Below are 23,985 nucleotides of genomic sequence, written 5' to 3'. Positions count from 1 at the left end.
GAAGAGAAGGGAAGGGGAGGGAGGGGAGGGAAGGGGAGGGAGGGGAGGGAGGGGGAGGGAGGGGCGGGGTGGTGCGTGTTGGGAGATGCTGTTGAAATCAGCTTGCATGGGACTTGAGGCCAGACTCCAGACCACCTGTGGATCTTGCGCGGCCCGGGAGCATCCCACATGGCAAAGACTGAGGAAAGGGAATGAAGCACGGGGATGGGAAGAGTTAGGCCGAAGAAACAACCGGAGCAAAACTGCCTTTGCTCTAGTACTAGTGGCTCCTCTGTCCCTATTGTCCTCAGGCTAAGACAGACCCTCAACCTTACTTAAGAGGCAGAACAGATAGATGAGACAGGGAAATTATATTTATTATTTTAAATGAATGTTAAAAGGGCTAGACTCAGACATTAGAATCAGGAAGTAAAAACTGAAAAACCAGAGCAGCTAGCTCCCCTCCCACCACCTTTCAGATGTTAAGTTATAAGAATAAAGGGGCCCTCTACACCTGCCTTCACCTTTGAGATATTACAAACCAGCAAACTGTTCCACTAATGAGTAAAGAGACAAAAATCTAGCAAAGGTAAGACCTAAAATAGGAAGACCTATTCCTGTGTAGGCATCTCAATGCTTTAGAATTATGAACAGCACCCATCCTGGCCACCCAGAACCATTGTCTCATAGGGGTTGCTAGATACCACATGTATTCTCCAGCTTAGAAAGTATAAAGGCCACAGATAACCACCATTTTGAGGCTGGTCCTGGTGGCTCATGTCTGTAATCCTAGCTACTTGGGAGGAATCCTAGCTCCTAGGGAGGATGGTAATTCAAGGCCAGCCTCAGCAAAAAGTTCTCAAGACCCCATCTCAACAATGGCTGGGCTTGGTGGCACATTGTAGCTACTTAGCAAAGTGCAAATTGGAGGATGGGGTCCAGACTGGGTATAAAGTGAGATCCAATCTCCAAGACAAAAAATGCAAAAAGGACTGGGGACATGGCTGAAATGGTAGAGCGCCTGCCTAGCAAGTGTGAAGCCCTGAGTTCAAATTCCACTGCTGCCAAAAATAAAAAAATAAAATAAACTACATACAGCTAGATACATAGTTTAAATTATATAAGCCAGGCTCCAGTGGCTCACCCCTGTAATTCTAGTTATCCAGGAGGCAGAGATCAGGAGGATTGCAATTTGAAGCCAGCCCAGGCAAACAGTTCTCAAGAACCTATCTTGAAAAAACCCAACACAAAAAAACAGGACTGTGGTGGAGTGGCTCAAGGTATAGGCCCTGAGTTCAAACCCCAGTACTAAAAAAAAAAAAAAAATGACCATTTTTGAGGCTTTACTCCTATTTCCTGCATGGGAAGCAGGATGTATTTCTGCCTCCCCAACCTCCACTAATTCCTCCTTTATCCTGCTATACTAAAATAAATCCATGCTAAAACTTCCCCCTTGTGAGATTTTGTCGTGGGACAAATGCTTTTCATGTGTGGATCTCAAGTCCGGGTGATTTTGTGTGGGAACCTGACAAACCCCCCTTGACCCTCATCAGGTGACACTTGGCCAGGGCTGCACCTTCCAAATGTCCCCGCTTCCTTTCCAGTCTCGGAGAGAGTTTTCTAAGATTGCAAATATGACCTCTCCAGAGCTTAAGCCTCTCTTCTGTCCCCAGGACAAATTCCTAACTCCATAATCAAATGTATAGAGTTCTGCCAGATTACCAAGGCCTAGCCAAAGGAAATTTAGCTTCCCTGCCTTTGCTTGGGCCATTATCTGGACCAGAAATTTCCTACCCCTTGCACTGGGCTAATTCCTTTTTATCTTTGGGGTTCCTGACCCACTAGCTTGCTGACTTGTGTTTCCCTTTGAACTTTGAGCATCCTGAGACTCAAGCAGCCACAACACAACACCAGATATAGAAGGCTCCAGGTAAAAGGTTTGTTGACTTAAAAGGTTTGTTGACTTAAATTCAGTTTACCATGTGCTTAAACAAACTCTTAGAGGTTTAGCAAGAATTTTCCATTTTGGGTTCTTTTATTAGGCACCAAATAAGTGTCGTGTAGCCATGCTGGGTTTCCCAGGAGGAGTGGTGAGACGTAAATAAACTGTAAGAACGGAGTCCAGGCCAATCCCTTTTAGCCTGGGTTTGGGCCTCAGATCCCTTTTTTCTTTTGTTTTTTTGTTTAGGTACTGGGATTTAAACTCAAGGCCTTGTGCTTGCTAGGCGGGCAGGTTACCACCTGAGCCATTCCACCAGCCCTTAGATCCCTCTTCCAAAAACTGCTGGCCACCCTGGGGACAGTCCAGTCAGCCTCTGTAAACCTCATTTACTACAGCAGAAGAAAGACTTGAGTGCGAGAAGCTTCCACATCACTTCATTCAGGACTTGCCCCCCCCCCTTCACCTCATAATGAGACATCCTTTCTTCATCGGGTACTGCTACAGCCAGACTTCCTGGAGTTTGATTCCCAGCCTGCTGCTCACTAGTTATGTTATCTTGGCCAAATCACCTAACTCCTCTGTGCCTCAGTTTCCTTATCTGTAAAAATAGGATTTTTCAAACTGGAAGCATGGTTCAAGTGGTAGTGTCTGTCTAACAAGTGTGAGGCCCTGAGTTCAAACTGTGGTAAGTACCACCAAAAATGGGATTTATCAAAATCTTAGAACTATTTTTTACTGTGTACTAGTCACTGTTCTGTGCATAAATTTTAATTCATTTAATTCTCACAACATCCCTATTGCTAGGGTGAACAAAAGAAAGCCATTTTGGAATTGGACTCCTTCCCTCTTAAAGGTGACTTATTGAAAACTCACCACCTAGTCCTAAAGAAAATGGACATCTGCCTTAAGCCATGACCCACCTGTAAGCCATTATCTTGGGAAGGTCAGAGGGTCATTGAGGATTATCCAGTCCAGTGACCTTCTTGGGGCTTCTCCACCCTCCTCCTTTATATCTACCCCAGTCTGTAAGTGGCAATGGGATCCAGCTCTTTTGCTGGGGACCCTCTCTGCAGGGCTCCTTCTCCACAATAACCCGTCTATCCATTCTGTGCTGTTCTTTCATTCTAACATATGATGCGGAGACCTGGGATGGGCACTCCACTCTTGCAATTTGAAAAGCAGTGGACAGCAGCAACTCTTCCTAGGTTCTCTCTCAGACTCTGAGTGGAGGCTGGCGTCTTCCTCCCCTATCCCCACTGTCTCTCCCCCTTTTTCTCCTTTGCTGCTCTCCCGCCCTTTCCTTCCCTTCCTTTCTTTGACAGCTCTGCCAGAAACCATTTTCCCCATCGATGGACTTCTGCCCAACACCAGCCTTCAAAATTTGGTGAGTTTTCCCCTTCATTTGGGTTTCTCTCTGTGTCCTAATGTGGACCACAAAAGCCCCGGCTGGGTGAGAGAATTCCTCCATCCACCACTGGGTAAATTCACCTTCTATTTTCTGAGGACACCTAGAAAACATCCAGGTGCATGCACATAGAGGCCATCAGTTGGCAGTGGGGACGCTCCTGTCTTTTTCTACCAGGTAGTGCCACTGGAGGGATTGCTCATCATCTCTCAATCTCAGTCTAGGTCCCATGGGAATCGCCTCAGTTTTGGACCTTAAGTCCCCTAGAATTGTCTCAATTTCGAACCTTCAGTTCCACTGCAACTGTTTTGATTTCGGACTCGATCTCAGTCTAGGTCCCACAGGAGTCGTCTCAGTTTTGGACCTTAATTAAGTTCCACTGAAATTGTCTTCATTTCAGATCTTTGGTCCCACTGGAATGGTCTTGAATTTGCAATCCATAAAAATGGATCAAAAGTCGTCCAAGTCCCCAAAGGACAGTCCACTGGCTTGTCTCCTCCAAAATCTTCAGACTCTGGGGCTCACAAGGACCATTAAACACAAACAGCTAACTTTCTATTGTAACATAATTTGGCCCCAATATAAATTGGACAATGATAACCGTTGGCCTGAGAAGAGCACTTTCGATTTCCAAATTCAGCATGATCTCGAAAATTTTCTCCAACATTATGGCAGATGGTCTGAGGTCCCACACATCCAGGCTTTTGCTTATCTCCACTCAAAACCTTCTCTCTGTCTGTCTTGTAATTCCTTCCAGATCCTCCTTCTAAATAAAAAAAAACCCTCCCAAAACTGTCTTCCTTACCCTCCAAAGCTGTGTCACCTCCCTTAACCAATTCTTCACCCAAAAAGTCTTTCACAAATTTTGACCCAGGAGAGGAGGTTCTTCTTTGCCCAACCCCCAGACCTACTCCTCCTTCTCCAGATGAGACTTCCTCTGCCCCTCCACCTTATCCCCAGCCTGCACCATCTCTTCTTCACCCCCATACACGCAGTCCTGTTCCCTGTACCCTCCCCTACTTTCTCCTCTTCAGACTCAGCCACTGTCCTCCCCCTCCGTGAGGTGGGGAGGGTGAGGGTGGAGGGCCTCATCCGTGTTTATGTTCCTTTCTCCTTCTCTGATCACCCAAAAATGGTTAACTGATCCCAACCACCCCTCACCTCCACCCCATGCCAGGCTTAGAGGTCCTGTGACCTTTCAGGCACCTCTATGTCTCAGCCGAGAGATTTTTCTGACCCCAGTGTTGCCCACCCTGTTGGCTAAGTCCCTGGTAGGCTCTGCAACCAAACCCTTACTGTCCGTCCCTCTTCAGACCATCAAAGTTTCCGAGTATCCATATCAACAGCTGGTTGGATTAATCCCTTATGTTTTTCAGGCCCCCGAAAATATCTAGTGCTACTTATCCCACCAGCTTGCCCATGATGTTTAGGCTGTTCCCAGAGCTAAGCCTAACCCTGGAAATAAAGCTCAAACACTCCTATATGCATTACTCTCTTCAACTACTCTCTAGAAACATTTATTGATCTAACCCATTTCTCTCTCACCCCAAAGACAGAAATTGGGCTGTACTGTCTGGCTCTTTCAGTCTAGGAATCAGGAAAAAAACATCCCCTTTAGGGCATATGGCTGGGACAAGGCCAAAGAGATGCTTTCCTAGCTTACAACTTCTGCCTGTCCACACCAGGCCTCTTTTTCCTATGTGGAACTTCATTCTGTTTACCTGCTAACTAGTCCGGCACCCATACTCAAATTCACCAGTTCCCTGATACAGGAACACTGTCTAATAATCAGTTCAGGGCCCCCTTCTAACCACCTCTACCCAAAGGGCCTGAGTCAAAAGAGCCATACAGATCATTCCCCCTTTGTCAGCCAAGGAACCGGCCTCCCTGGGGACTGGGATAGCAGGAAGAACTACTTGTTGTATTTTCAACTCTCAGGTAGTTTCACCGACACCCTAGATGAACTAAGTCAATCCATCTCCACCCTTCAAAACCAACTTGATTCCTCGGAAAGAGTGGTCCTTCAAAACTGTTGGGCTCTTGACCTCCTAACAACTGCAGAGAAGGGGGAAACATGGCTCTTCTTATAGGAAGAATGTTGTTTTTATGTCAACCAGTTTGGGATTGTTCGGTTGCCGGTGAACAAAAGAAAGCCATTTTGGAACTGAACCCCCTCTCCTTGAACCTAGTCCTAAAGAAAATAGACATTCGCCTTAAGCCATGACCCACCTGTAAGCCATTATCTCAGGAAGGTCAGAGGGTCATTAAGGATTATCCCATCCAGTGACCTTCCTGAGGCTTCTCCACTCACCTCCTTTATCTACCCACCCCCAGTCTGTAAGTGAAGGTACAGCTCTCTTGCTGGGGACTATCTCCACAGGGCTACTTCTCCACAATAACCTCTGTGCTGACATATGAATCATCTCCCTGTCTATCCATTCTGTACCATTCTTTCATTCTAACACCTCTGAGGTATATATTCCTATTATCCTGTTAGCAGATGGGGAAAATGAACACAGACTTCCCCATTCATGGGCTGCATAATTCTAGAGAGACTATTGTAGGGAAGGAGAAAATTAGCTTCCCTCCACTTGTCTAGCTTCTTTGGCTGGGCTATAAATTATATTGATATGAAACAGATTAACAGGAGGAAAAAAAGCCATTTAATAACATGTATGGGAGTTCCACAAAATAAACAGTCATGAAGGGTCAGAAGATGGAAACCTCCCAAGGAGGGGTGGGTGGTAACACAAGTTACAGCAATGAAGAAAGGAACATGCAGATAAGTCTCTCAGACAAGAAAATTATCTATAGCAGCCCTCTTCCTAACACAGAAACTTTACTAATGTAGATTTCCTTTGTAGATGTAAATTTATTTTACAAAAGGAGTTTTTTTTTTTTTTTTTGTCTTTTTTCTTTTTTGGTGCTGGGATCGAACCCAGGGCCTCACGCATGCTAGGCAAGCGCTGTACCACCGAGCTACATCCCAGCCCAAAAGGAGTTTTCAAAGCTACTCACTTGCCTAGGTTTCTCAGAGTGCCCACTTCAAAATATACCAAAGAAGTGTATCTTGGAGTAGCACATTATGGTCACCTACATATATTCTGGGGTGGTGTGGCATGGCTCCTACCACTATGTTCTTAAATCATGACAGTGTTATCAGGTTATAGGATTCAATAAACTAGTATGTTTAACACACATTAAAAAGTCTCTGGCATACAATAAATGGTCTATTACTGTTAGGTGTTTGTTTTGTTGTTGGGATTGAATCCAGGGCCTCCCAATGCTGAGCAGAGGCTCTATCAATGAGCAATGCCCTCAGGCCTTACCACTGCTATTATTATTATTATTATTATTCTGACTCCAGCTGCCCTTATGCTTGTTCTTTGAGGTCCAGGAAGCAGATTTGCAAGCAGCACACATTCTCATATGGGTTATTAGTACCATTTCAGGGAAAGGCAGGGTCTGGCATTTGGGCAAGGCATTTGCTCAAGGCAAGATGCTGGGAGCAGGTGCAGAGTCTCCTGGAGCCTAGAACTATGGCCTGTTGACCAATGCACGATAGCCAGAGGAGCCTGGGAGTCAGTGTCAGGAATCCAGCAGCAGGGAGATCACCCTAGAATCAGAAGGTATCTTGTAATCTCCATGAGTGTGTCCTCTTCAGTTATCATACCAACAGACACCCCCAGAAGAGAAGACTCCTAGCAACTATATTTGGGTGTAGTCCCTGGGATCAGGGCAGATAACACATATTCTGAATTTCTACTAGGAAACTTTTCCTGGATATGTCCTCCTAGCATGGGTAGGCTCTAGCCATTTGTCATTCCATTGAGGATCAAATCACTTGTTAAATGCTCAGGGCCCAACAACAGGCTGAACACAAAATAAACACTGGTTGATGACAGGTAAACGATAGATAGGATCACTCACCCTTCTGGCTTGAAGGAGCAAGTGCTTTTTTGTTGTTTTGTTTTTGCTTTGTATGGCTGGGGATCAAACACAGGCTAGGCAATTGCTCTACCAATAGGCTACATTCCCAGCCCACATTTTAAAGAAAATTGGAACCAAAGTTATTAAATTAGTTGCCCTGATGAGTTTGAAGCTGTGAGTGCCCACCCAATCGGATCACTGAAGGCTCTTCAGAGCTGAGTGATTTAGGAATTCTACAAGACAATAAAGGGACAGCCAAGCCAGTGCATGGCAAAGAGGAGAAAGATTAGGAAAGTCTAGCGTGGCATGGTGCTGCAGGCCTGTAATTCCAGCACCTGGGAGAATCATAAATTCAAGGTCAGCCTGAGTTACATAGCAAGACAAGGAAGAGAGAGAGGGAGGGAGAGAGGAAAGAGTGAAGGGAGAGAGAAAAAATTTAGAGCTTGCAGAAATTGGCAAGAGTTCAAAGTCATTCTTAGTTTCTCTCTCATCATGGATCTGATCTATCTGCAAATCCTGTCTCTACCCTCAAACTCTACCTTCAAAATAAATCCAATGGCAAAAGCACAATAAAATATGCTCAGCTGGGGCTCACATTTGTAATCCTAGCTACTCAAGAAGCAGAGATCAGGAAGATGGAGTTCAAAGCCAGCCCCAGGCAAATAGTTCGCAAAAAGGGCTGTCCAGTAGGTCAAATGGTAAGAGTTGTGCCAAAACAAAACAAAAACAACCTTACATGCACATATCCGCCATATAATCCAACAATTCCAAGAAAAAAAAGAATATATATATGTATATATTCCTGCACAAGTGCTTTTCTATAGCTTTATTTGTAATTGCCCCAAACTGAACACAACTCATACCATTAATAACTGAGTGGATAAACAAATTATACATGTAACACAAATACATCCATATCGTGGAATACTACTCAGCAATAAAAAGATTATTGACATAATTTCAAACTATGCTGAAAGAAACCAAAGAGAACACACTTGTGGTTTTTTTTTTTTTTTTTGATGGTACTGGAGTTTGAACTCAGGGTCTCACACTTGCTAGGCAGGCACTCTACCACTTGAATCACTCCTCCAGCACACGCTTGTGATTTCATTTATATAAAACTCTAAAAACTGCAAACTAATCTATAGTGAAAAAGGAAGGGATCACAGAGAACACAAGGAAGTTTGGGAGGTGATAGATACGCATGACTTTTGAATGACTTAGGGGGTCTCTCCAGAATCACTGGAAGAAATGTGGAGACACTGATCAAAGGAAAGAGCCATCAACCCTATCTGGTTTATCCATGCCAGCCCCAACTGCATCCTCACATATGTGATTACCAAGTGGGAAGCTGCAGTCTCTTAGAAACCCTCTAGTTAAAATCCTTTGGGTTTCTGAGGAAGGAGACAAGAGCCAACACAAGTACCATATCAAGGCTGGTACCCCAGAGCTCTATCCAGACCTTGGGGCATCAGTTTTCACCAACATTTTATTTGTTTTGTAAGACGGTTCAACAATCAAGCAGGGAAGACTGGCAGGGTTGCGAGTTTGGGTACAAAGTTAGGGAGGAACAACCTTGGATGCCAAGGCCTTGTTCAGAGACAGGTGGTTACCTCTCAGGGGTCCTGGTGGCTGCATGTGGCAGCATCCTCATCCTCCTCTATGAGAATGGAAGGGGAAAGGAGGTCTTAGAGGCACCTGGCAGTCTGCCACCTGTGGGTGACCCCGGGCAAATGATGTAGCCTCAAGCTAAGTGTGGTGGTTCACCCTTGTAATTCCACTACTCAGGAGGATCAAGAGTTCAAGGTCAGTCTAACTGCATAACCAAATCCTATTTTTATCCCTTTTTTTTTTTTTTGGTGGTACTAAAGTTGGAACTCAGGGCCTCACACTTTGCTTGCTAGGCAAGTGCCTCATCACTTGAGCCACTCTGCCAGTCTTCCCTATTTTTGTTTTATTTGGAGGCGCCTCACTATCAACAGAGGCCAAAGGCCAGGGACTGACTGTCTTGCTGCTTACAGTTCTCACCTTGCAGGGGGGCACAAACAGGCAGGTAACCTGCAGCTGGCAGGAGCTGGGCACCACGCAGAGCATCGTGGGAGTCACGCGGCCTGACATCACTGGGGGGCGCCTGCACAGGGTCCTGCTGGGTGCCACAGCTCAACCCAGCCTGGCCTTCAGTAGGCTGGCAAAAGAAGGGGCCATGGGATGAGAGAGAGCCAGAGTCACTGCCAGCCTCTGATGTGTGGGTCACCAGACCTCACGGTCACCAGAGGCTCCAACTGCGCTGCCCCTGACTCCCGGGTGTGGGTTGGAGGCCCTGGATAAGCTCCTAGCCCCTCAAGTTTTCTTCATGCCTTTGTCACTTCAACTTTTCCTAGGTTAATTTTACACTAGGTAGGTTAAATTAGGCTGCTGGAGGACAGTCCTAGGAGGATACATTTGGTCTCAATGTGAAAATTTGTTATGTATCACATGAGCAAGAGGATTTACTCTTTTCAAAGCATGTTATTTCTTTCTCTCAAAGGCATTAGAAGAAATCACTAACATTGATTACAGAAGGAACTAGATTTTAGTTCCATGCTCATCTTACATGGTTATTGTGTATATGTGTGTGTGTTTGTATATATATAATTTTTTGGCAGCACTGGGGTTTGAACTCAGGGCCTCATTCTTGCTAGGCAGGCACTCTGCTACTTGAGCCATTCCACCAGCCCCTGGCCTTCCTCTTGATGTTATATCACATTGTCCCTTAAATGGCTTTTCTTCTGCCATCTTTACTGAACCCGACAGCTAAACTATTCTCATTGTACCATATTCTTTACACACGGTCAGTGGCTCTGTAATCTTCTATCTGGCTTTCAAAGTTCCCCAAAGGTAGTTCCCAGTATATTCCAGTAAACACAACTGCCCCATGCATGCAGAAGCAGTCTCTCCCACCATCCCATTTTGCCCTGCAGTACAACCCAAAATGATGGTAAAATTGAGAAATTTTAGGAATTTAGAGGCGGGACTACAGCCTCTAAATAGTTGTGTCCTATGAACAGCTGCTAGACAAAAGGGTGAGTAGCCCATGTATCTATTATTTTTCTCTTAGGTATAAGGAAGTTAAGTTTGTTTTGCTTTTTTTGTTTTTACGGTACTGTTGTTTGAACTCAGGACCTATACCTTGATCCACTCCACCAGCCCTTTTTCTTGTGATGGGTTTTTGTTTTTTTTTTTTAAGATAGGCAAACTATTTGCCCAGGCTGGCTTCCAACCACTATCCTCCTAATAATCTCTGCCTCCGGGGTAGCTAGGATCACAAGTGTGAGCCACTGGTGCCCAGCTTAGTTTTTTGTTTTTTTTGGTGGTACTGGGGTTTGAACTCAGGGCCTCACACTTGCTAGGTAGGTGCTCTTACCACTTAAGCCACTCTGCCAGCCTCTTAAGTTTGTTTTGTATTATTTTGAACTATTCCAAAAAGCTGTTCAGTATTTTAACAAGCTTAAGAGTTATTATGTATGCTTTCAATAAAACAGACATCCTAAACTGGAATAGGAAAAAATGAATTCAATGGCAGACTTTTTCATAAATTATGCAAGTATACATTCAGTCATAGATTTAATTTATAAAATATAACATCTCTTCTATAAGGATTTTGTAAGTTAGAAATCTTACCTATCTGGCTATTACAAAAGATGCACAGATCTTCCACAGTTCATAGAGAAAGAGTATATAGACACTTTGGTAAAGAGTTGAGGAAAAAAATTGAAAAAGTACAAAGAGAATCAGGAGGAAGAAAATGCTTCAAGAGGCACAGTGCTCAGAAATTGTTCTGGAATGTCATTTCATTTGTATCAACATCATGTTCCTAGAGGAGAGAACAAACAGAATTGTAGTTTTTTTCAATATAGATCCTGAATTCCAAACTTTGATGTTTTGAACTTGAGAGATTGTGAACCATCATTAAGTAGGATACATAGGTATTCTCTAGCTTTAACGTTGAATTCAGCCCAAGGATCAGGTTTTCACTACAGGACAAACTTTCTGACTATTGCCCACACCCAACATGATGAGTGCTAGCAAGTATAGTTGAAGGCAATGGTGCAAAGAGCACAGTAGACTCCTTATCTTGGCTTTGGGTGCCTGCCCTCTATACCACCAGAGTGAGCACTGCTGGGAATCTCCACATCTCCCACCCTCATCTCACTGCTGAGCACCACCTCAGTATCCTCACCGCTGGGTTTCTTTCATGGTAGTTACAACTCTGTAATTTCCCATGTTCCAAATGTACACAGCTCTGAGAGAAACAGCAAAGACTGCAGTCATTTGCTTACTGCCATGACCCTGGCCTCTAGCACCATGCCTGGCACATCTGAGGTATGCTGCGAAACTGCCAAGTGAGTGTCCAGCAGAGCCCCCCCACACCCCGGCTTCCAGCAAAGGCTCAGATCCTGACTGGATCACTTAACATTTAAAATCCTAAGCTTTAATTTGCCTGCTTACATTAGAAAACAAAATACTCTTTTCGTACAAAAAATTAAATGCTCATTATAGAATTTTTTTTTTCTTTGAGACAGGGTCATGTTATGTATCTCTGGCTGCCCTGGAACACAGAATCCTCCTACCTCATCCTGCAAGTGCTAGGAATACAGACAGGCATGTGCCACTGTGCCTGGCTTCATTATAGAAATTTTAATGGAGAAGGGAAAAAAGAAAAAAACATAACTATCTTACGTTTTTTACTATACAAAATGGATGTGTGAATGTGTATTCTGCACAGATAAATGGGATCTTTTGTGTACTGTTTTATAGTCCCTCCCTCCATGTACTACATAATGAATATAATATAGTCCCAAGGTTTTTGTTTTTTGGTTTTGCATACTGGGGTTTGAACTCAGGGTCTTCACCTTGATCAACTCCACCAGCCATTTTTTGTGATGGGTTTTTTTGAGACAGAGTCCTGAGAACTATTTACCCAGGCTGGCTTCAAAGCTAGATCCTTCTGATCTCTGCCTCCTGAGTAGCTAGGATGACAGGCATGAACCACTGGCGCCTGGCTATTCCCAAGTTCTTAAGCATTTTTAAAAACATTTTTGTTCTATGGCTGGTACCCTAGGATACTTAACTAGTTCCTGTATGTATGTATGTATGTATGATGCTGGGGATCAAACCCAGCGCTTTGCATATACGAGGCAAATATTCTACCATTGAGCTAATTCCCCAGCCCACTAGTTCCCTTTTTTTCCTCCCTGAAATAAGGTCTCTCTTGGTAGCACAGGCTGGCCTCAAACTCATGATTTTCTGAGTGCTGAGATTACAGGTGTGTACCACCAAGCAGTGTTCCTTCAAGATTTTTCTTCACTTAAAACAATACTATGAGCCGGCCATGCCTATAACCCTAGCTACTCAACAGGCAGAAAGAGGAGGACCAAGGTTTGAAGCCAGCCCAGGCAAATGGTTCTCAAGACCCTATCTCAAAAAAATGTACCACAAAAAAGGGCTCAAGGTGTAGGCCTTGAGTTCAAACCCCAGTGCCACAAAAACAAAACAAAACAAAAACCACCAGTGCTGCAAGTAAATAAATAAATAAAAACAATGCTATGCCATGTCTGGTGGTGGCTCACGCCTGTGTAATCCTAGTTACTCAGAAGGCGGAGATCAGGAGCATCACTGTTCAAAACCAGCCCAGGCAAAGAGTTTGTGAGACCCTGTCTCAGAAAAACCCACCACAAAAAAGGGCCGGTGGAGTGGTTCAAGGTGAAGGCACTGATTTGAAGCTCCAATACTGCAAATACTGCAAAATAAATTAAAAAATAAATAAATAGCAACCAACCAACCAAACAAACAAACAAAAAAACCCAATGCTATGCCAAGCATGGCGGTACATATTTATAATCCCAGCTACTCAGGAGGCTGGACAACTTAATGAGACCTTGTCTCAAAATAAAAAGGGTTGGGTGGCCAGCACTCTAAAGGCTGATGCAGGAGGATCATGAATTCGAAGCCAGCCTGGGCTACATAAGACCCTGACTCAAAGGGGATGGAGGGAGAGTCCTGGGGATATAGCTCAGTTGTACAGTGCTTACCTAGCATGTGCAGGGTCCTGGATTCAATCCACAGTACCACAAAAACAAAAACTAACAGCAACGAAATGCAATGCCTGCACTGAGCATACTGACTGATAAATCTGCACATATTCAGGATTATATTATTAAAACAAATTCTAAGGATTAGAGTTGCTAGGTCAAAGGTACACATGGTTTTAGGGTTTTTTTTTTTTTTTTGGAGGGGGACTGGGGTTTGAACTCGGCTTCACATTTGCAAAGCAGATGCTCTACCATTTCAGCCACACTTACAGTCTATTTTGCTGTGATTACTTTGGAGTCTCTTAAACTAGTTGCCTGGGCTGGCCTTGAACTGCCATCCTCCCAGTCTCAGCCCCTCAAGTAGCTAGGATTACAGATGTGAGCCACCACTGCCTGGCTACTTTTAGAGTTTTTGAACGGCATAAAATATCTCCAGAAAAGTAAAACTAAGTTATTCTCTCAGTAGGGAGTGTCTGAATGCCTATTTATCAACACTGGTTGGACATCTAATATAACAAATCCTGTCAAGGGACAGAAATCAGGAAGGCCGGGCATAATTTTAGGCTGTTGGCCTCTGGTCTGAGAAAGATTGTCTTTTTCCTTTATTTTGTGGCACTAGGGTTTTAACTCAGGGCCTCAAGTTTGCTAGGCAGGTGCTCTACTGCTTGAGCCATTCCTCCAGCCCTTTTTCGTGATGAGTTTTTCAAAATGGGGATCTCAAAGACTATTTGCCCAAGGCTGGCTTTGAGCTGCAATCCTCCTGATCTCTGCCTCCTGAGTGGCCAGGATTACAGGTATGAGCCACTGGCACCCTGTGAAAGATGATTTCTAACAGAAGATGCTGCCTTCATGTCCTGCTGCTCTGTCCTTTGGTCCTTTGCTCAGTTTTTTCTAGTCACACTCCTGTTGCTCAAACTGCTGGGTTCAGACCAACCTTAGGGACTTTTCATAGGTCTTCCTTCTGCTGGGGACACTAGGCTATCTGCATGGTTAAGTCCCTCAGTACCTTCAAGTCTTTGTTCCAATATCAACAGTGCAGTGAGCCAACCCCAACCACTCTATTTAATACTGCCAATCACCACTGTCACACCGGATCCTTGTGGCCTGGCCTGGCTCTACTTTTTGTATGCCATACTATTGACCATCTTCTAGCATGGTATGTGATTTGCTCATATGTTGCTACTGTTTGTCTGGAGTCTCCAGCTAAAATGTCAGTTTTGTAAGTGTAGGGATCATTGTCTGTAGTATACCCACTAGATACTTAATAAGTACTAATAGAACTAATGAATATCACAAAACAGAGCCTGTGAGTGAGACTACCATTGGAAGGAATCCTACATCAATGGGCCTCCACGTACCTGGTTCAATTTCTTGAATTCCACCACTTGGAAGAAGATGTGCTCAAGGATATGTTTGGCATCCTGTTGATCCTTTGGTAGTTTACTGGTTACTCCCAAAATGTCACCACACTTCCTGACATAGAATTCCAGGTCTTCTTCAGTACCTAGACACATTTGGTACAGTTAGATAACTTTTAACTTTTGACCTTTCCAAAGTACAGGCTTAGTGAGTTTTAGGTATTCCCTATCAAGTTCCTACATCTGTCAAGATCACTCACCTCTTTCTAGGGTGATACGCCACAGGACTCACAAAATGATAAACAAGGTTTTGGACGTGCTGCTTTTATAAGAACAAAAGTAACATTCCTAGTCAGACTAAAGATGGACTGGGTTCTGGTTTTCCTACTTCCCAAATCCAGCTTTCCCTATGCTACAAAGCATAAGAGCAACCAGTAGGAACTCAAGTTGCCATTCTCTGAATATACCAAGGACCACTATGAAAAGGGTATTTGTTTTGTTGTTTTTTGGTGGTGGTGGGGTGTTCTGGGGTTTAAACTCAGGGCCTCACATTTGCTAGGCAGGCACTTTATCACTTGAACCACTCCACAAGCCCTGTTTTGTGTTGAGTATTTTTGGGACAGAGTCTCATGAACTATTTGCCTGGGTTGGCTGCAAAGCAAGATCCTCCTGATCTCTCCCTCCTGCCTGAATAGTTAGGATTACAGGGTGAGCCACTGGTGCCCAGAGATATATGGGTATTTTAAAATTGCAGTTATGCCATGTATGGTGGTATATGTCTGCAATCCCAGCAATTGGGAGGCTGAGACAAAAGGATCACAAGTTTGAGGCCAGCCTGGACTACATAGTGAGACCCTGTCACAGGAAAGAAAACAAAAGCATTTATTTATTTTTCCTTTTTGTTGTTTTTTTTCTCTTCTTTTTTTCAAAAGCATTTATTATAAGATTTAGAAAAGAAAAAAAACCACGCATAATTTCGCCACAACATACTTCTGTGAAGCCATTCCCAGCAACCCTGATCTAGATGCATGCCATTACTGCCCTACATATGATGCACTGCAGTGTCTTTCCTTTTTTCCACAATTAACATTTTTTAGAGTTATGATAGAAATTTAGGTTTTAAAAACATAAGGAGGGCTGGGATGAAGCTCAGTGGTAGAGCACCTGACTAGCATGTGCTCCATCCCCAGCATCGTTAAAATACGTAGCTATAATAATCTGTCATCTGAGCTCTACCCACAGCAAAGAGAAAAATTACTGCTATGCAAACTCAAGTATTCTGTATGCAAAGCCAAGTATTCACAAGAATGGGGCCAAACTGTAATGATTCTGCAAATTGCCTTCATCGATTTTTTTATGTTTGTTTTGTTGGGCTTGAACCCAAAGCCTTGTGCATGCTAGGTGACCACTCTACCACTGAACTACATCCCTAGCCTTTGCCTTTATTCATTTAACGTGTCATAGATAGTCCATGTCAAAGCTTATGTGCTACAGCTTTCTTTTAACAGAGGTATAATATTCCACTTGAATTCATAATCATTTTAATTCTTCTGCTGGTGAAAGAACCATTAGACTATTCCAACTGTGTGAATGCTACAATCAATATCTATATAGTTCTATCATTTTTTCCAATTGTACAAGGATTTCTATAGGATAAATTGCAGAAACAAATTCTGGGTCAAAGTAAACAATTCTTCACAGATCTATTATACCTTCTGGACTAATCATTACATCTTGCTAAGTGTTTTTTTTTTTTTTTGAGACAGAGTCTTGCAATGAAACCAGGCTGGCCTCAAACCTGTGATCCTCTGCCTCAGCCTCCCGAATGCAGGGATTACACGCATGCACCACCACTCCTGTCTCTGGTTGATTTTTGAATGCCTACCACCTACCACAATGCCTGGCACAGGATAGAGATGCAGTAAAGGTATTTAGTTTACACTAAACTATTTCCATTTTTGCATATGCCTTTCTGATCTTTGGGCACACACAGATTTGCTCAGATAGTTGGGATCCTACTATGTGAGCCATTTTCTGTCTTGCTTTCTTCATTAGGACTGTCTTTAAAATTTTGTCAGTGCCACTCCCTGGCCTTCATAAACCTCTTTCATAATGACTACATATTATCCCACAAATTGAATGTGACACAATTTATTACTATTCCTATGCTAGGAGACACATAGGCTATTCCCAATTTTTTTTTTTTTTTTCAGTACTAGGGTTTGGACTTAAGGACTTTGTGCTGGCTAGGCAGGCACTCTATCACTTGTGTCATGCCCCCAGTCCAATTTATTGCACTTTTAAAAAAAATAATGTAGAGGACTTTCATTGATCTTCAACTGGATTCCCAGGAGTGGAGAATGGTTAATTGATGCCCTGGGCATATGTGTGCAGGCTTGTTTGCTGTTGGAGGTGGGCAGTCAGGAGGAGTCAATGGGCAGGAGGACCACTCACCATGGAGCTGTATGGCTCATCCATAGGTGAGGATGGGCAGACTTGGCTCCCAATTTGAAGGCTGTATGATTATCTTGACTCGTACTCATTTTTCTAATCTAACTGTTCCTATGACCAATAACTTAAATTTGTTAAGTGGAAGGCAGGTCAGGATTCATCCTATAGTCACTCAGTAGTTCAGAACTAAAGGTCTACATGGATCAAAGGTAAGACCTTTGGCTTTTTGATTAGCACCATGTTCTAACTCACTCAGAAAACTGGCTTCAAGAAAAACAACCTGGGAGCCAGGTACCAATGGCTCACACCTATAATCCTAGCTACTCAGGAGGCAGAGATCAGAGGATCACAGTTCAAAGCCAGCCCAGGCAAACAGTTCATGAGACCCTATCTCAAAAAAACCCATCACAAAAAAAAAAAAGGGGGTGGTGGAGTGGCTCAAGGTGTAGGCTCTGAGTTCAAGCCCCAGTGCTGCAAAAAAAAAGTAAAAAAGAAAAACAACTTGGGACCAGTGGAGTGGCTCAAATAGTAGAGCACCTATCTAGCAACCACGAGGCCCTTAATTCAAACCCCAGTACCACAAAAACCAAAAACAAACAAGAAAATCAACCTGGCTGGTGGAGTGGCTCAAGTGGTAATCACCTGCTTAGCAAGCATGAGGCCCTGAGTTCAAACCCCAGTGTTGCCAAAAGAAAACCGGTATCACTCACATGCAGTAAACAATTAACTTTATACATGTGTTCACATTTTGTGCCCACTGAACAATCTCTCTCTTATCACAAATCTCAGAGGTTTGTGGTTAAGTAAAACTCAGAAAAGAACTGATCAAACTCACACTTATTGGTAATCTGAGCAAGCCGTGCCTTCTCGGAAGAGAATGTCTCATCTAAGTCAAACAGTTCCAGAGGAGGAGGTGGTAGTTCCCTGAAACTAGGAGGGAAAACCTGAAAGGAAATACAGTATCTCATGAAAGACTTACCCAAAGCCATAACTAATAGAGTAGAGAGATGCACAGAAAATGAGGCCCCCTCAGGTGTTCTCTCAGGATAAGCCATCCCAACTCCCAGCACCTACTCCTGCCATCATCCATTAGACCCCTGTCAAACAAGGCTATGGTCCTGTTGTAAGCAACCAAGTGGAGCCAGCTCCAACTACATTACACTGATCAGTGATGGCAGGTAACTCAGCACAACAATGCAAAGCTTAGGGCTTAGGTTTGTGTTGAGCACTTGATTACGCAACTTGTTTCCCACTTATTATTTTTTTTTTTTTTTGACAGGGTGTCACTATGTATCCCAGGCTAACCTTGACTTGGATCCTCCTGCATTGACCTCTGGAGGGCTGGGATTACAGACATACTCATTATGCCCAGCTTAATCATGAGTTCTTTAGAGACAGAAATTATTTTGGGAAGCAAATATACATTAGTGTAGAAAAAGTACTGAACTTGGAGTCAGAATTCATCAGTATGAACCAGTTGTGGGCTGGTAAATACTTAACTATCAGCTCTCAAAACAAAAAACATGATTTGTGGCATTTGATATTTTCTATGATGTAAATATTTCTACCAATTCAAGCCAATTTCAAGCTAGCAAGTTGAAGCCAACTGGATTATAATATTCTGGAATGTACTATAATAGGATAAAATAAGACAGGTTGAATTAATGCTGGGCTGAAAAGTTGAAAAATATACTACTGACACATTACTGCCCCAGGTGGTAACAACTGAGCTATGAATTTGAGTACCCAATTTCTGGAAAGGCAGCCTCAAAGCTTTTCCTCCCCTTTACCCATATATTCTCTCACACCCAACCCCACAAAATGGGAAAAGTTTAATAGCCAGGAAAATTCATGCCCTTGATTTCTCAGTCGGAAACCCTAACACACATGAAGTCCCCACAGAATACTAACAGATTTGGTGTCTGAGCATGTTTAGAGCCAGAGCACTGTGACTCCATAAGGAGTGCCACAAATGCACATGGAAGGGCCTATGGTGAGGGCAAACAGTGAGGCTCTGCATTAGGGGCCTTACTTTCCCCTTCGCACACTTACTGCAGGCTGAAGGGCTGGCAGCGGTGTCTCAAACTGAGGTTGGATGAGCTGGAGGGGTTCATGTTTCACATTTAGCTGCTCATGAGCCCTGTGTTAATAATAAAAACAAAAAAGCAGGAATCAAGGCAAAACACCGTGGCAAAGCAAATCTAACTGTTCACTATGTTATTCTTGATCAAAGATGGTGGTTCAGGGGATGTAGCTCAGTGGTAAAGTGCTTGCCTAGCATGCACAAGGCCCTGGTTCAATACCCAGTACCAACACCACCACCACACACACACACACACACACACACACACACACACACACACACACAGGCGGTTCAGACTATTTTAGTAAAATACAGAAAAAGTTGTTTGTTCTCTCTAAGGTAATGGTCCATCTACTGTATCATACAGTATTATCTGTTGAGCACAGAAAGGAACACTTTCAAGTTTCATATCAGGCTTCTCCTCAATAGGTTTTTGGGTTTTACCTAATGCATGCTCAGACCTTGAAACTCATCGTGTTTCCTTATTTGTTGCCATCAAAAAGAGACAGGAGTTCAATCTGAACACTGCTTGTGGTAAGTGAACAGATCTGTATTACATGCACTTCTGCATGTTCATTCACTCAGCAAATACCACTGAATATCAACTGTGAAGCAGGCAGTTTGTGACACCACAGTGTATAAAAGTACAACAGCAGTGAGAAGAGAACAAGGCAGGGGAAGAGAGAACTTAGTAAACACAAAACCCAGTAATATGACTATTATCAATGTGTTCAGAAGAAAAACAAATCAGGAGACTGTGACAGAAAAGAGGCTGAGGTTATGGCTTGTCAGAGGAGCCAAAAGGGAGAGAGGGAAGAAGAAGTCATACAGTTGTCTTCAAAAGTATCCCAGGTATGCTGTGCGCTGGTGGCTCACACCTGTAATCCTAGCTACTCAGGAGGCAGAGATCAGGAGGAGCAAGGTTCAAAGCCAGCCTAGACAAAGAATTCACAAGACCCTATCTTGAAAAAACCCTTACAAAAAAGGGCTGGTGGAGTGGCTCAAGGTGTAGGCCCTGAGTTCAAACCCCAGTACCAAAAAAAAAGTATCCCAGGTAGAGGCAAGAGGTAGGAAACTAGGCCTTATCACAGAACGGCAGGACAGCAGGGAGCTGCAGTGAGAGAGAATGGTAGGAGGGCAGTCAAGTGCTAATCTTGTTATTTGGCTGGGGTGGCTTCTCCTTTTGCTTCACTCTCTCTAATATTCATTTTGTCCTTTTGTACATTTTTTTTTTTTGGTGGGACTGTGACTTGAACTCAGGGTTTCACGCTTGCAGAGCAGGTACTCTACTGCTTGAGCAACACCTCCAGTCATTACGTTCTGGCCATGTTTTTGGAGATGGAGGTTTGTGAACTATTCTTGCCCAGGTTGGCCTTGAACTGCCATTCTCCCAATCTCAGTCTCCCAAGTAGCTAGGGTTACAGGTGTGAGCCAATGGAACCAAGCTAGCATTGTATATAATTTTGTAAGGTGGCTGAACTCCTCTGGGAAAGAGGCAAATTAAAATATACTCACCCAATTTAAATTTGAAACACATTTGTGGCTTTTCAAAATTAAGCTAGAAAAGCAAATGCTAATGGATGGGCACAGTTCACAGCAGCTTCTATGTATAAGTAATTTCAGAAAAGAGTGAGGTCTGTGACTGCAGACAGGTAATCAGCTAAGCTACTGCTGTGGCCTTCTCTATTCCCAGGGTCTTGGGGAGAACCTTTCTTTGAAATGGGCAGCAGATCCCCATGGAGTGAAAAGAAATAACTTTTTTTTTTTTTTTGCTGTAATGGGGCTTGAACTCAGGGCCTACACCTTCAGACACTCTACAGCCCTTTTTTGTGATGGGTATTTTCGAGATAGGGTCCCATGAACTATTTGCGTGAGCTGTCTTCGGACCTTGACCCTCCTGATCTCTGCCTCCTGAGTTGCTACCGTTACAGGCGCCCAGCTGAGAAGTAACTTTTATAAGGCACCCACTACATGCCACATACTGTCCCTCATCCTGTGTTAAGGAACTTAAAGTCATTTCATTTAGTCTTCAAAACAATCCTGGAAAGTGGGTATAATCTCTTCAGGAAGATGCAGCTGAGATGTAGAGACTTTAACTAGGTTCTCAGGTTCACATTGTTCAGAAGGACCAGAGGCAAGATCAGAGGTCAGACCTCACCAGACCCTATCAACCAAAATTCTCCCAACACTATCCAGAGACCTCAGCAGATCCCACCAACCCAAATCCTCCCAACTTCGTCTATCAGAGGTAGTTTTAAGCTACAAAGAATCCTGCCAGAGCCCTGGCCTTGGCTGTCCACTTGTGACTTTATTTTTAATTTTTATTTTATGTGTCTGGGGAGCTGAGTGTTTTAGAGTAAATGCTTTATTCCATTAAGTCTTCCCTTTCTCCACTCAGCTTGCCACCTGCCCGAATCTTCCTCATATCAGTAGTAGCCAGCATGTAGTCGATGAGTGGGCTGAGGAAGTGAACAAACTAATCTTAAGACCAGACAAAATCTAACCAGAAGGCTAATATGTAAGAAAGAAAGGAGGAATAAATGCCAAAGCTAAATACAAATCTGTGAAGGGGCTGAGTTCTTTATTTCCAGGATACTCTAGCATTGCATTTTCATTACCTCAGGTCTCAATCCCCAACCCATCAGATCATGAACTCTTGACAGCAGGGACTCCACACCACAGAAATCAATAAATATGGGATGAACAAATGGAGTTACTTTACAGCAATACCCTACCTATAGTTGATAAAAAATAAAGCCTAGCTGAATTTTGAGCTACTGCTTTCAAAAGATGTTACTGGCCAATAAAAAATATGCACGCACACATATAATATACAGATGTATCATTAACACTATAGATATACACATATCTATATACTTTATCTATATACCATAGTATATAAATACTGGAAGCCAGTAACTACTGCCCTCTGCTATGATATGAAAGATATATACAATTAAGAGTTGGCTGGGCTTTTGAAATGTCCACTATTTGACACTGCCAACACTAAAACAGTAGGCGGTTCCCATTAATTCTTCACTCAACACTAAAGAGCAGTCACAGTTCAGCCTGGCCTGAACACATGGGGAGAGAATTAAATCCAAACAGCAGAAGATGGCTAGACAACAAGTGGCTAGTAGAGGAGCCTGATAAACTTCTATTAGTACAAGAAAAGCCCTGAACTGCAGAGGAAGAGAACCTCAGAGCTCAAAACCAAACTCCACCTTTTCACCATCCCTATCTGCTGCATGTCTCCCAAGTACTTTCTTCATCTCCTGTTTTCCTGGTTCCAATTAACTGTACAACCTGCTGCAAGAAATTGTTTGGGCTGGTTTTGCAAAAGATTCAAGCATGTCCCTCTGTTAGAGGTCCTTCTTAGTCTCCAAATCTGGCTCTGGCCCTGAGCCTCATGCTGCCCTCTTGAATGTGTGAATGGCTGGAGCTTTGCTCACATAGTGGCCTCCTTGCTCTCTCCCAACGGCCCCACCCAGCTACTGAAATCCCTCTCACCCCGGAAGGCACACAGTGCCCAGCAGACACAGACTTTAAAGAAGTGTTTGTTGAAATAATCAATGTGTTGCTAAAAAAAAGCATTTCTTTCCTAACAACCTCAGTCAGACTCCCTTTCTTCATTGTAACTCTGCTGATAGTTTAGACCTCATATTTAGAATTATGTAACAAGCTTTTATCAAAGCTTTTGTCTGTCCCTTCCATAAAACTGGGAATTTCAGACCTGACACAGTAGGCTCAGTATTTGTTGAACTTCAACATCAGTACAGGGCTAGGAATAAAATGATCTGTGACTGCTCCCTCAACCTCAGTTTATCCAGATATAGATCCTGTGCCATGCCAAAGATCCTCAAAAATGTTATTCCCAGATCCTGTCACCAGGGGTAGAAAACAAAGCAGCAAGCACTAAAACAGGAGAAAGCACTGGCTTCAAAGTCACTGAGGCTTGACTTCAAATCCCTTCTCCAGCCTTTGAGAAAATACTTTCCCTTCTTTGAACCTCCATTTCCTCATGTGGAAATGAGGCTAGCAGCTCAGAGGACTGTCAATTGGCAAAACAACCGTATGAGTGCCTGCCAGGGGACCAGCCACATCAGTTTCCCAAGAGGTTCCTGGGACTTAGGACTTTCTACACAGAAACTATAAAAAAGTCCTGGGCAAACCAGAAAAGGCTGTTTACCTTAAATGACAAATGCACAGCCTGGAACATATGGGGGCTAATAACTGCTGCCAGATCCTCTGCATCAGTCACACACCCACACCAATTTCTCTGCTGACCTCATCACAGATCTCTGAACATGTTTTCCTGCCTCGTCTTCTGCATCCCTAACCCACCCCCAGGCTAATGTTTTCAAACCAAATACAGAATGGATTGCACAGTAGCTCAGAGAGCTCCTGATACTGACTTGATGACCTTGGGGAGGGAGGTGGGATCCAGCTGGTAAATGGACTGGTCGAAGAGAGTGGTAAAATCACGTGGGTTCTCATCGCCCTCCTGGAGACACCCTCGGAGCCGCTCTGACAGGGTGGCTGTTTTGGGCAGCATCGTGTAATCGAAAATCTGAAAGCCACAAGAGGGTTCCTTTCAGTTGAGCAGGAATAAGTTTATCCTGTAGAGTCTCCACCATCTCAGGTCTCAATTTGCAGTATTTCTACTCTCTTGCCAAGGGAGTTCACAGTTCATGATCACTGACAACTAACCCTCAAATAAGCCATTTTAAGCAGAAAGAGGAATGAAACTCAGTGGGCTAAACCAC

General features: G+C 43.5%; 1 protein-coding gene across 6 annotated transcripts in view; it reads right to left on the bottom strand.

The window, feature by feature from the left end:
- Positions 1-23,985, bottom strand: part of Ift52 (intraflagellar transport 52) — a 50,912-nt gene that overhangs the window by 3,864 nt on the left and 23,063 nt on the right. For 3 of the 6 annotated variants that reach the window (XM_074074810.1, XM_074074811.1, XM_074074812.1), the window contains 5 exons: positions 23,635-23,789; positions 19,189-19,276; positions 17,972-18,080; positions 14,686-14,831; positions 42-11,109 (listed from right to left, as the gene is read on the bottom strand). In XM_074074810.1, coding sequence (XP_073930911.1) covers positions 11,062-11,109; positions 14,686-14,831; positions 17,972-18,080; positions 19,189-19,276; positions 23,635-23,789 — 546 coding nt within the window. In that variant the 3' untranslated portion in view covers positions 42-11,061. Of the gene's footprint in view, positions 1-41; positions 11,110-14,685; positions 14,832-17,971; positions 18,081-19,188; positions 19,277-23,634; positions 23,790-23,985 lie in introns of those variants that run through there. The other 3 variants (XR_012448265.1, XR_012448264.1, XR_012448266.1) reach the window with 3 other exon arrangements.

This window comes from Castor canadensis, chromosome 5 (assembly GCF_047511655.1).
Source record: "Castor canadensis chromosome 5, mCasCan1.hap1v2, whole genome shotgun sequence".
NCBI classification, from domain to species: Eukaryota; Metazoa; Chordata; class Mammalia; order Rodentia; family Castoridae; genus Castor; species Castor canadensis.
This window is presented reverse-complemented; position numbering and strand designations above follow the sequence as displayed.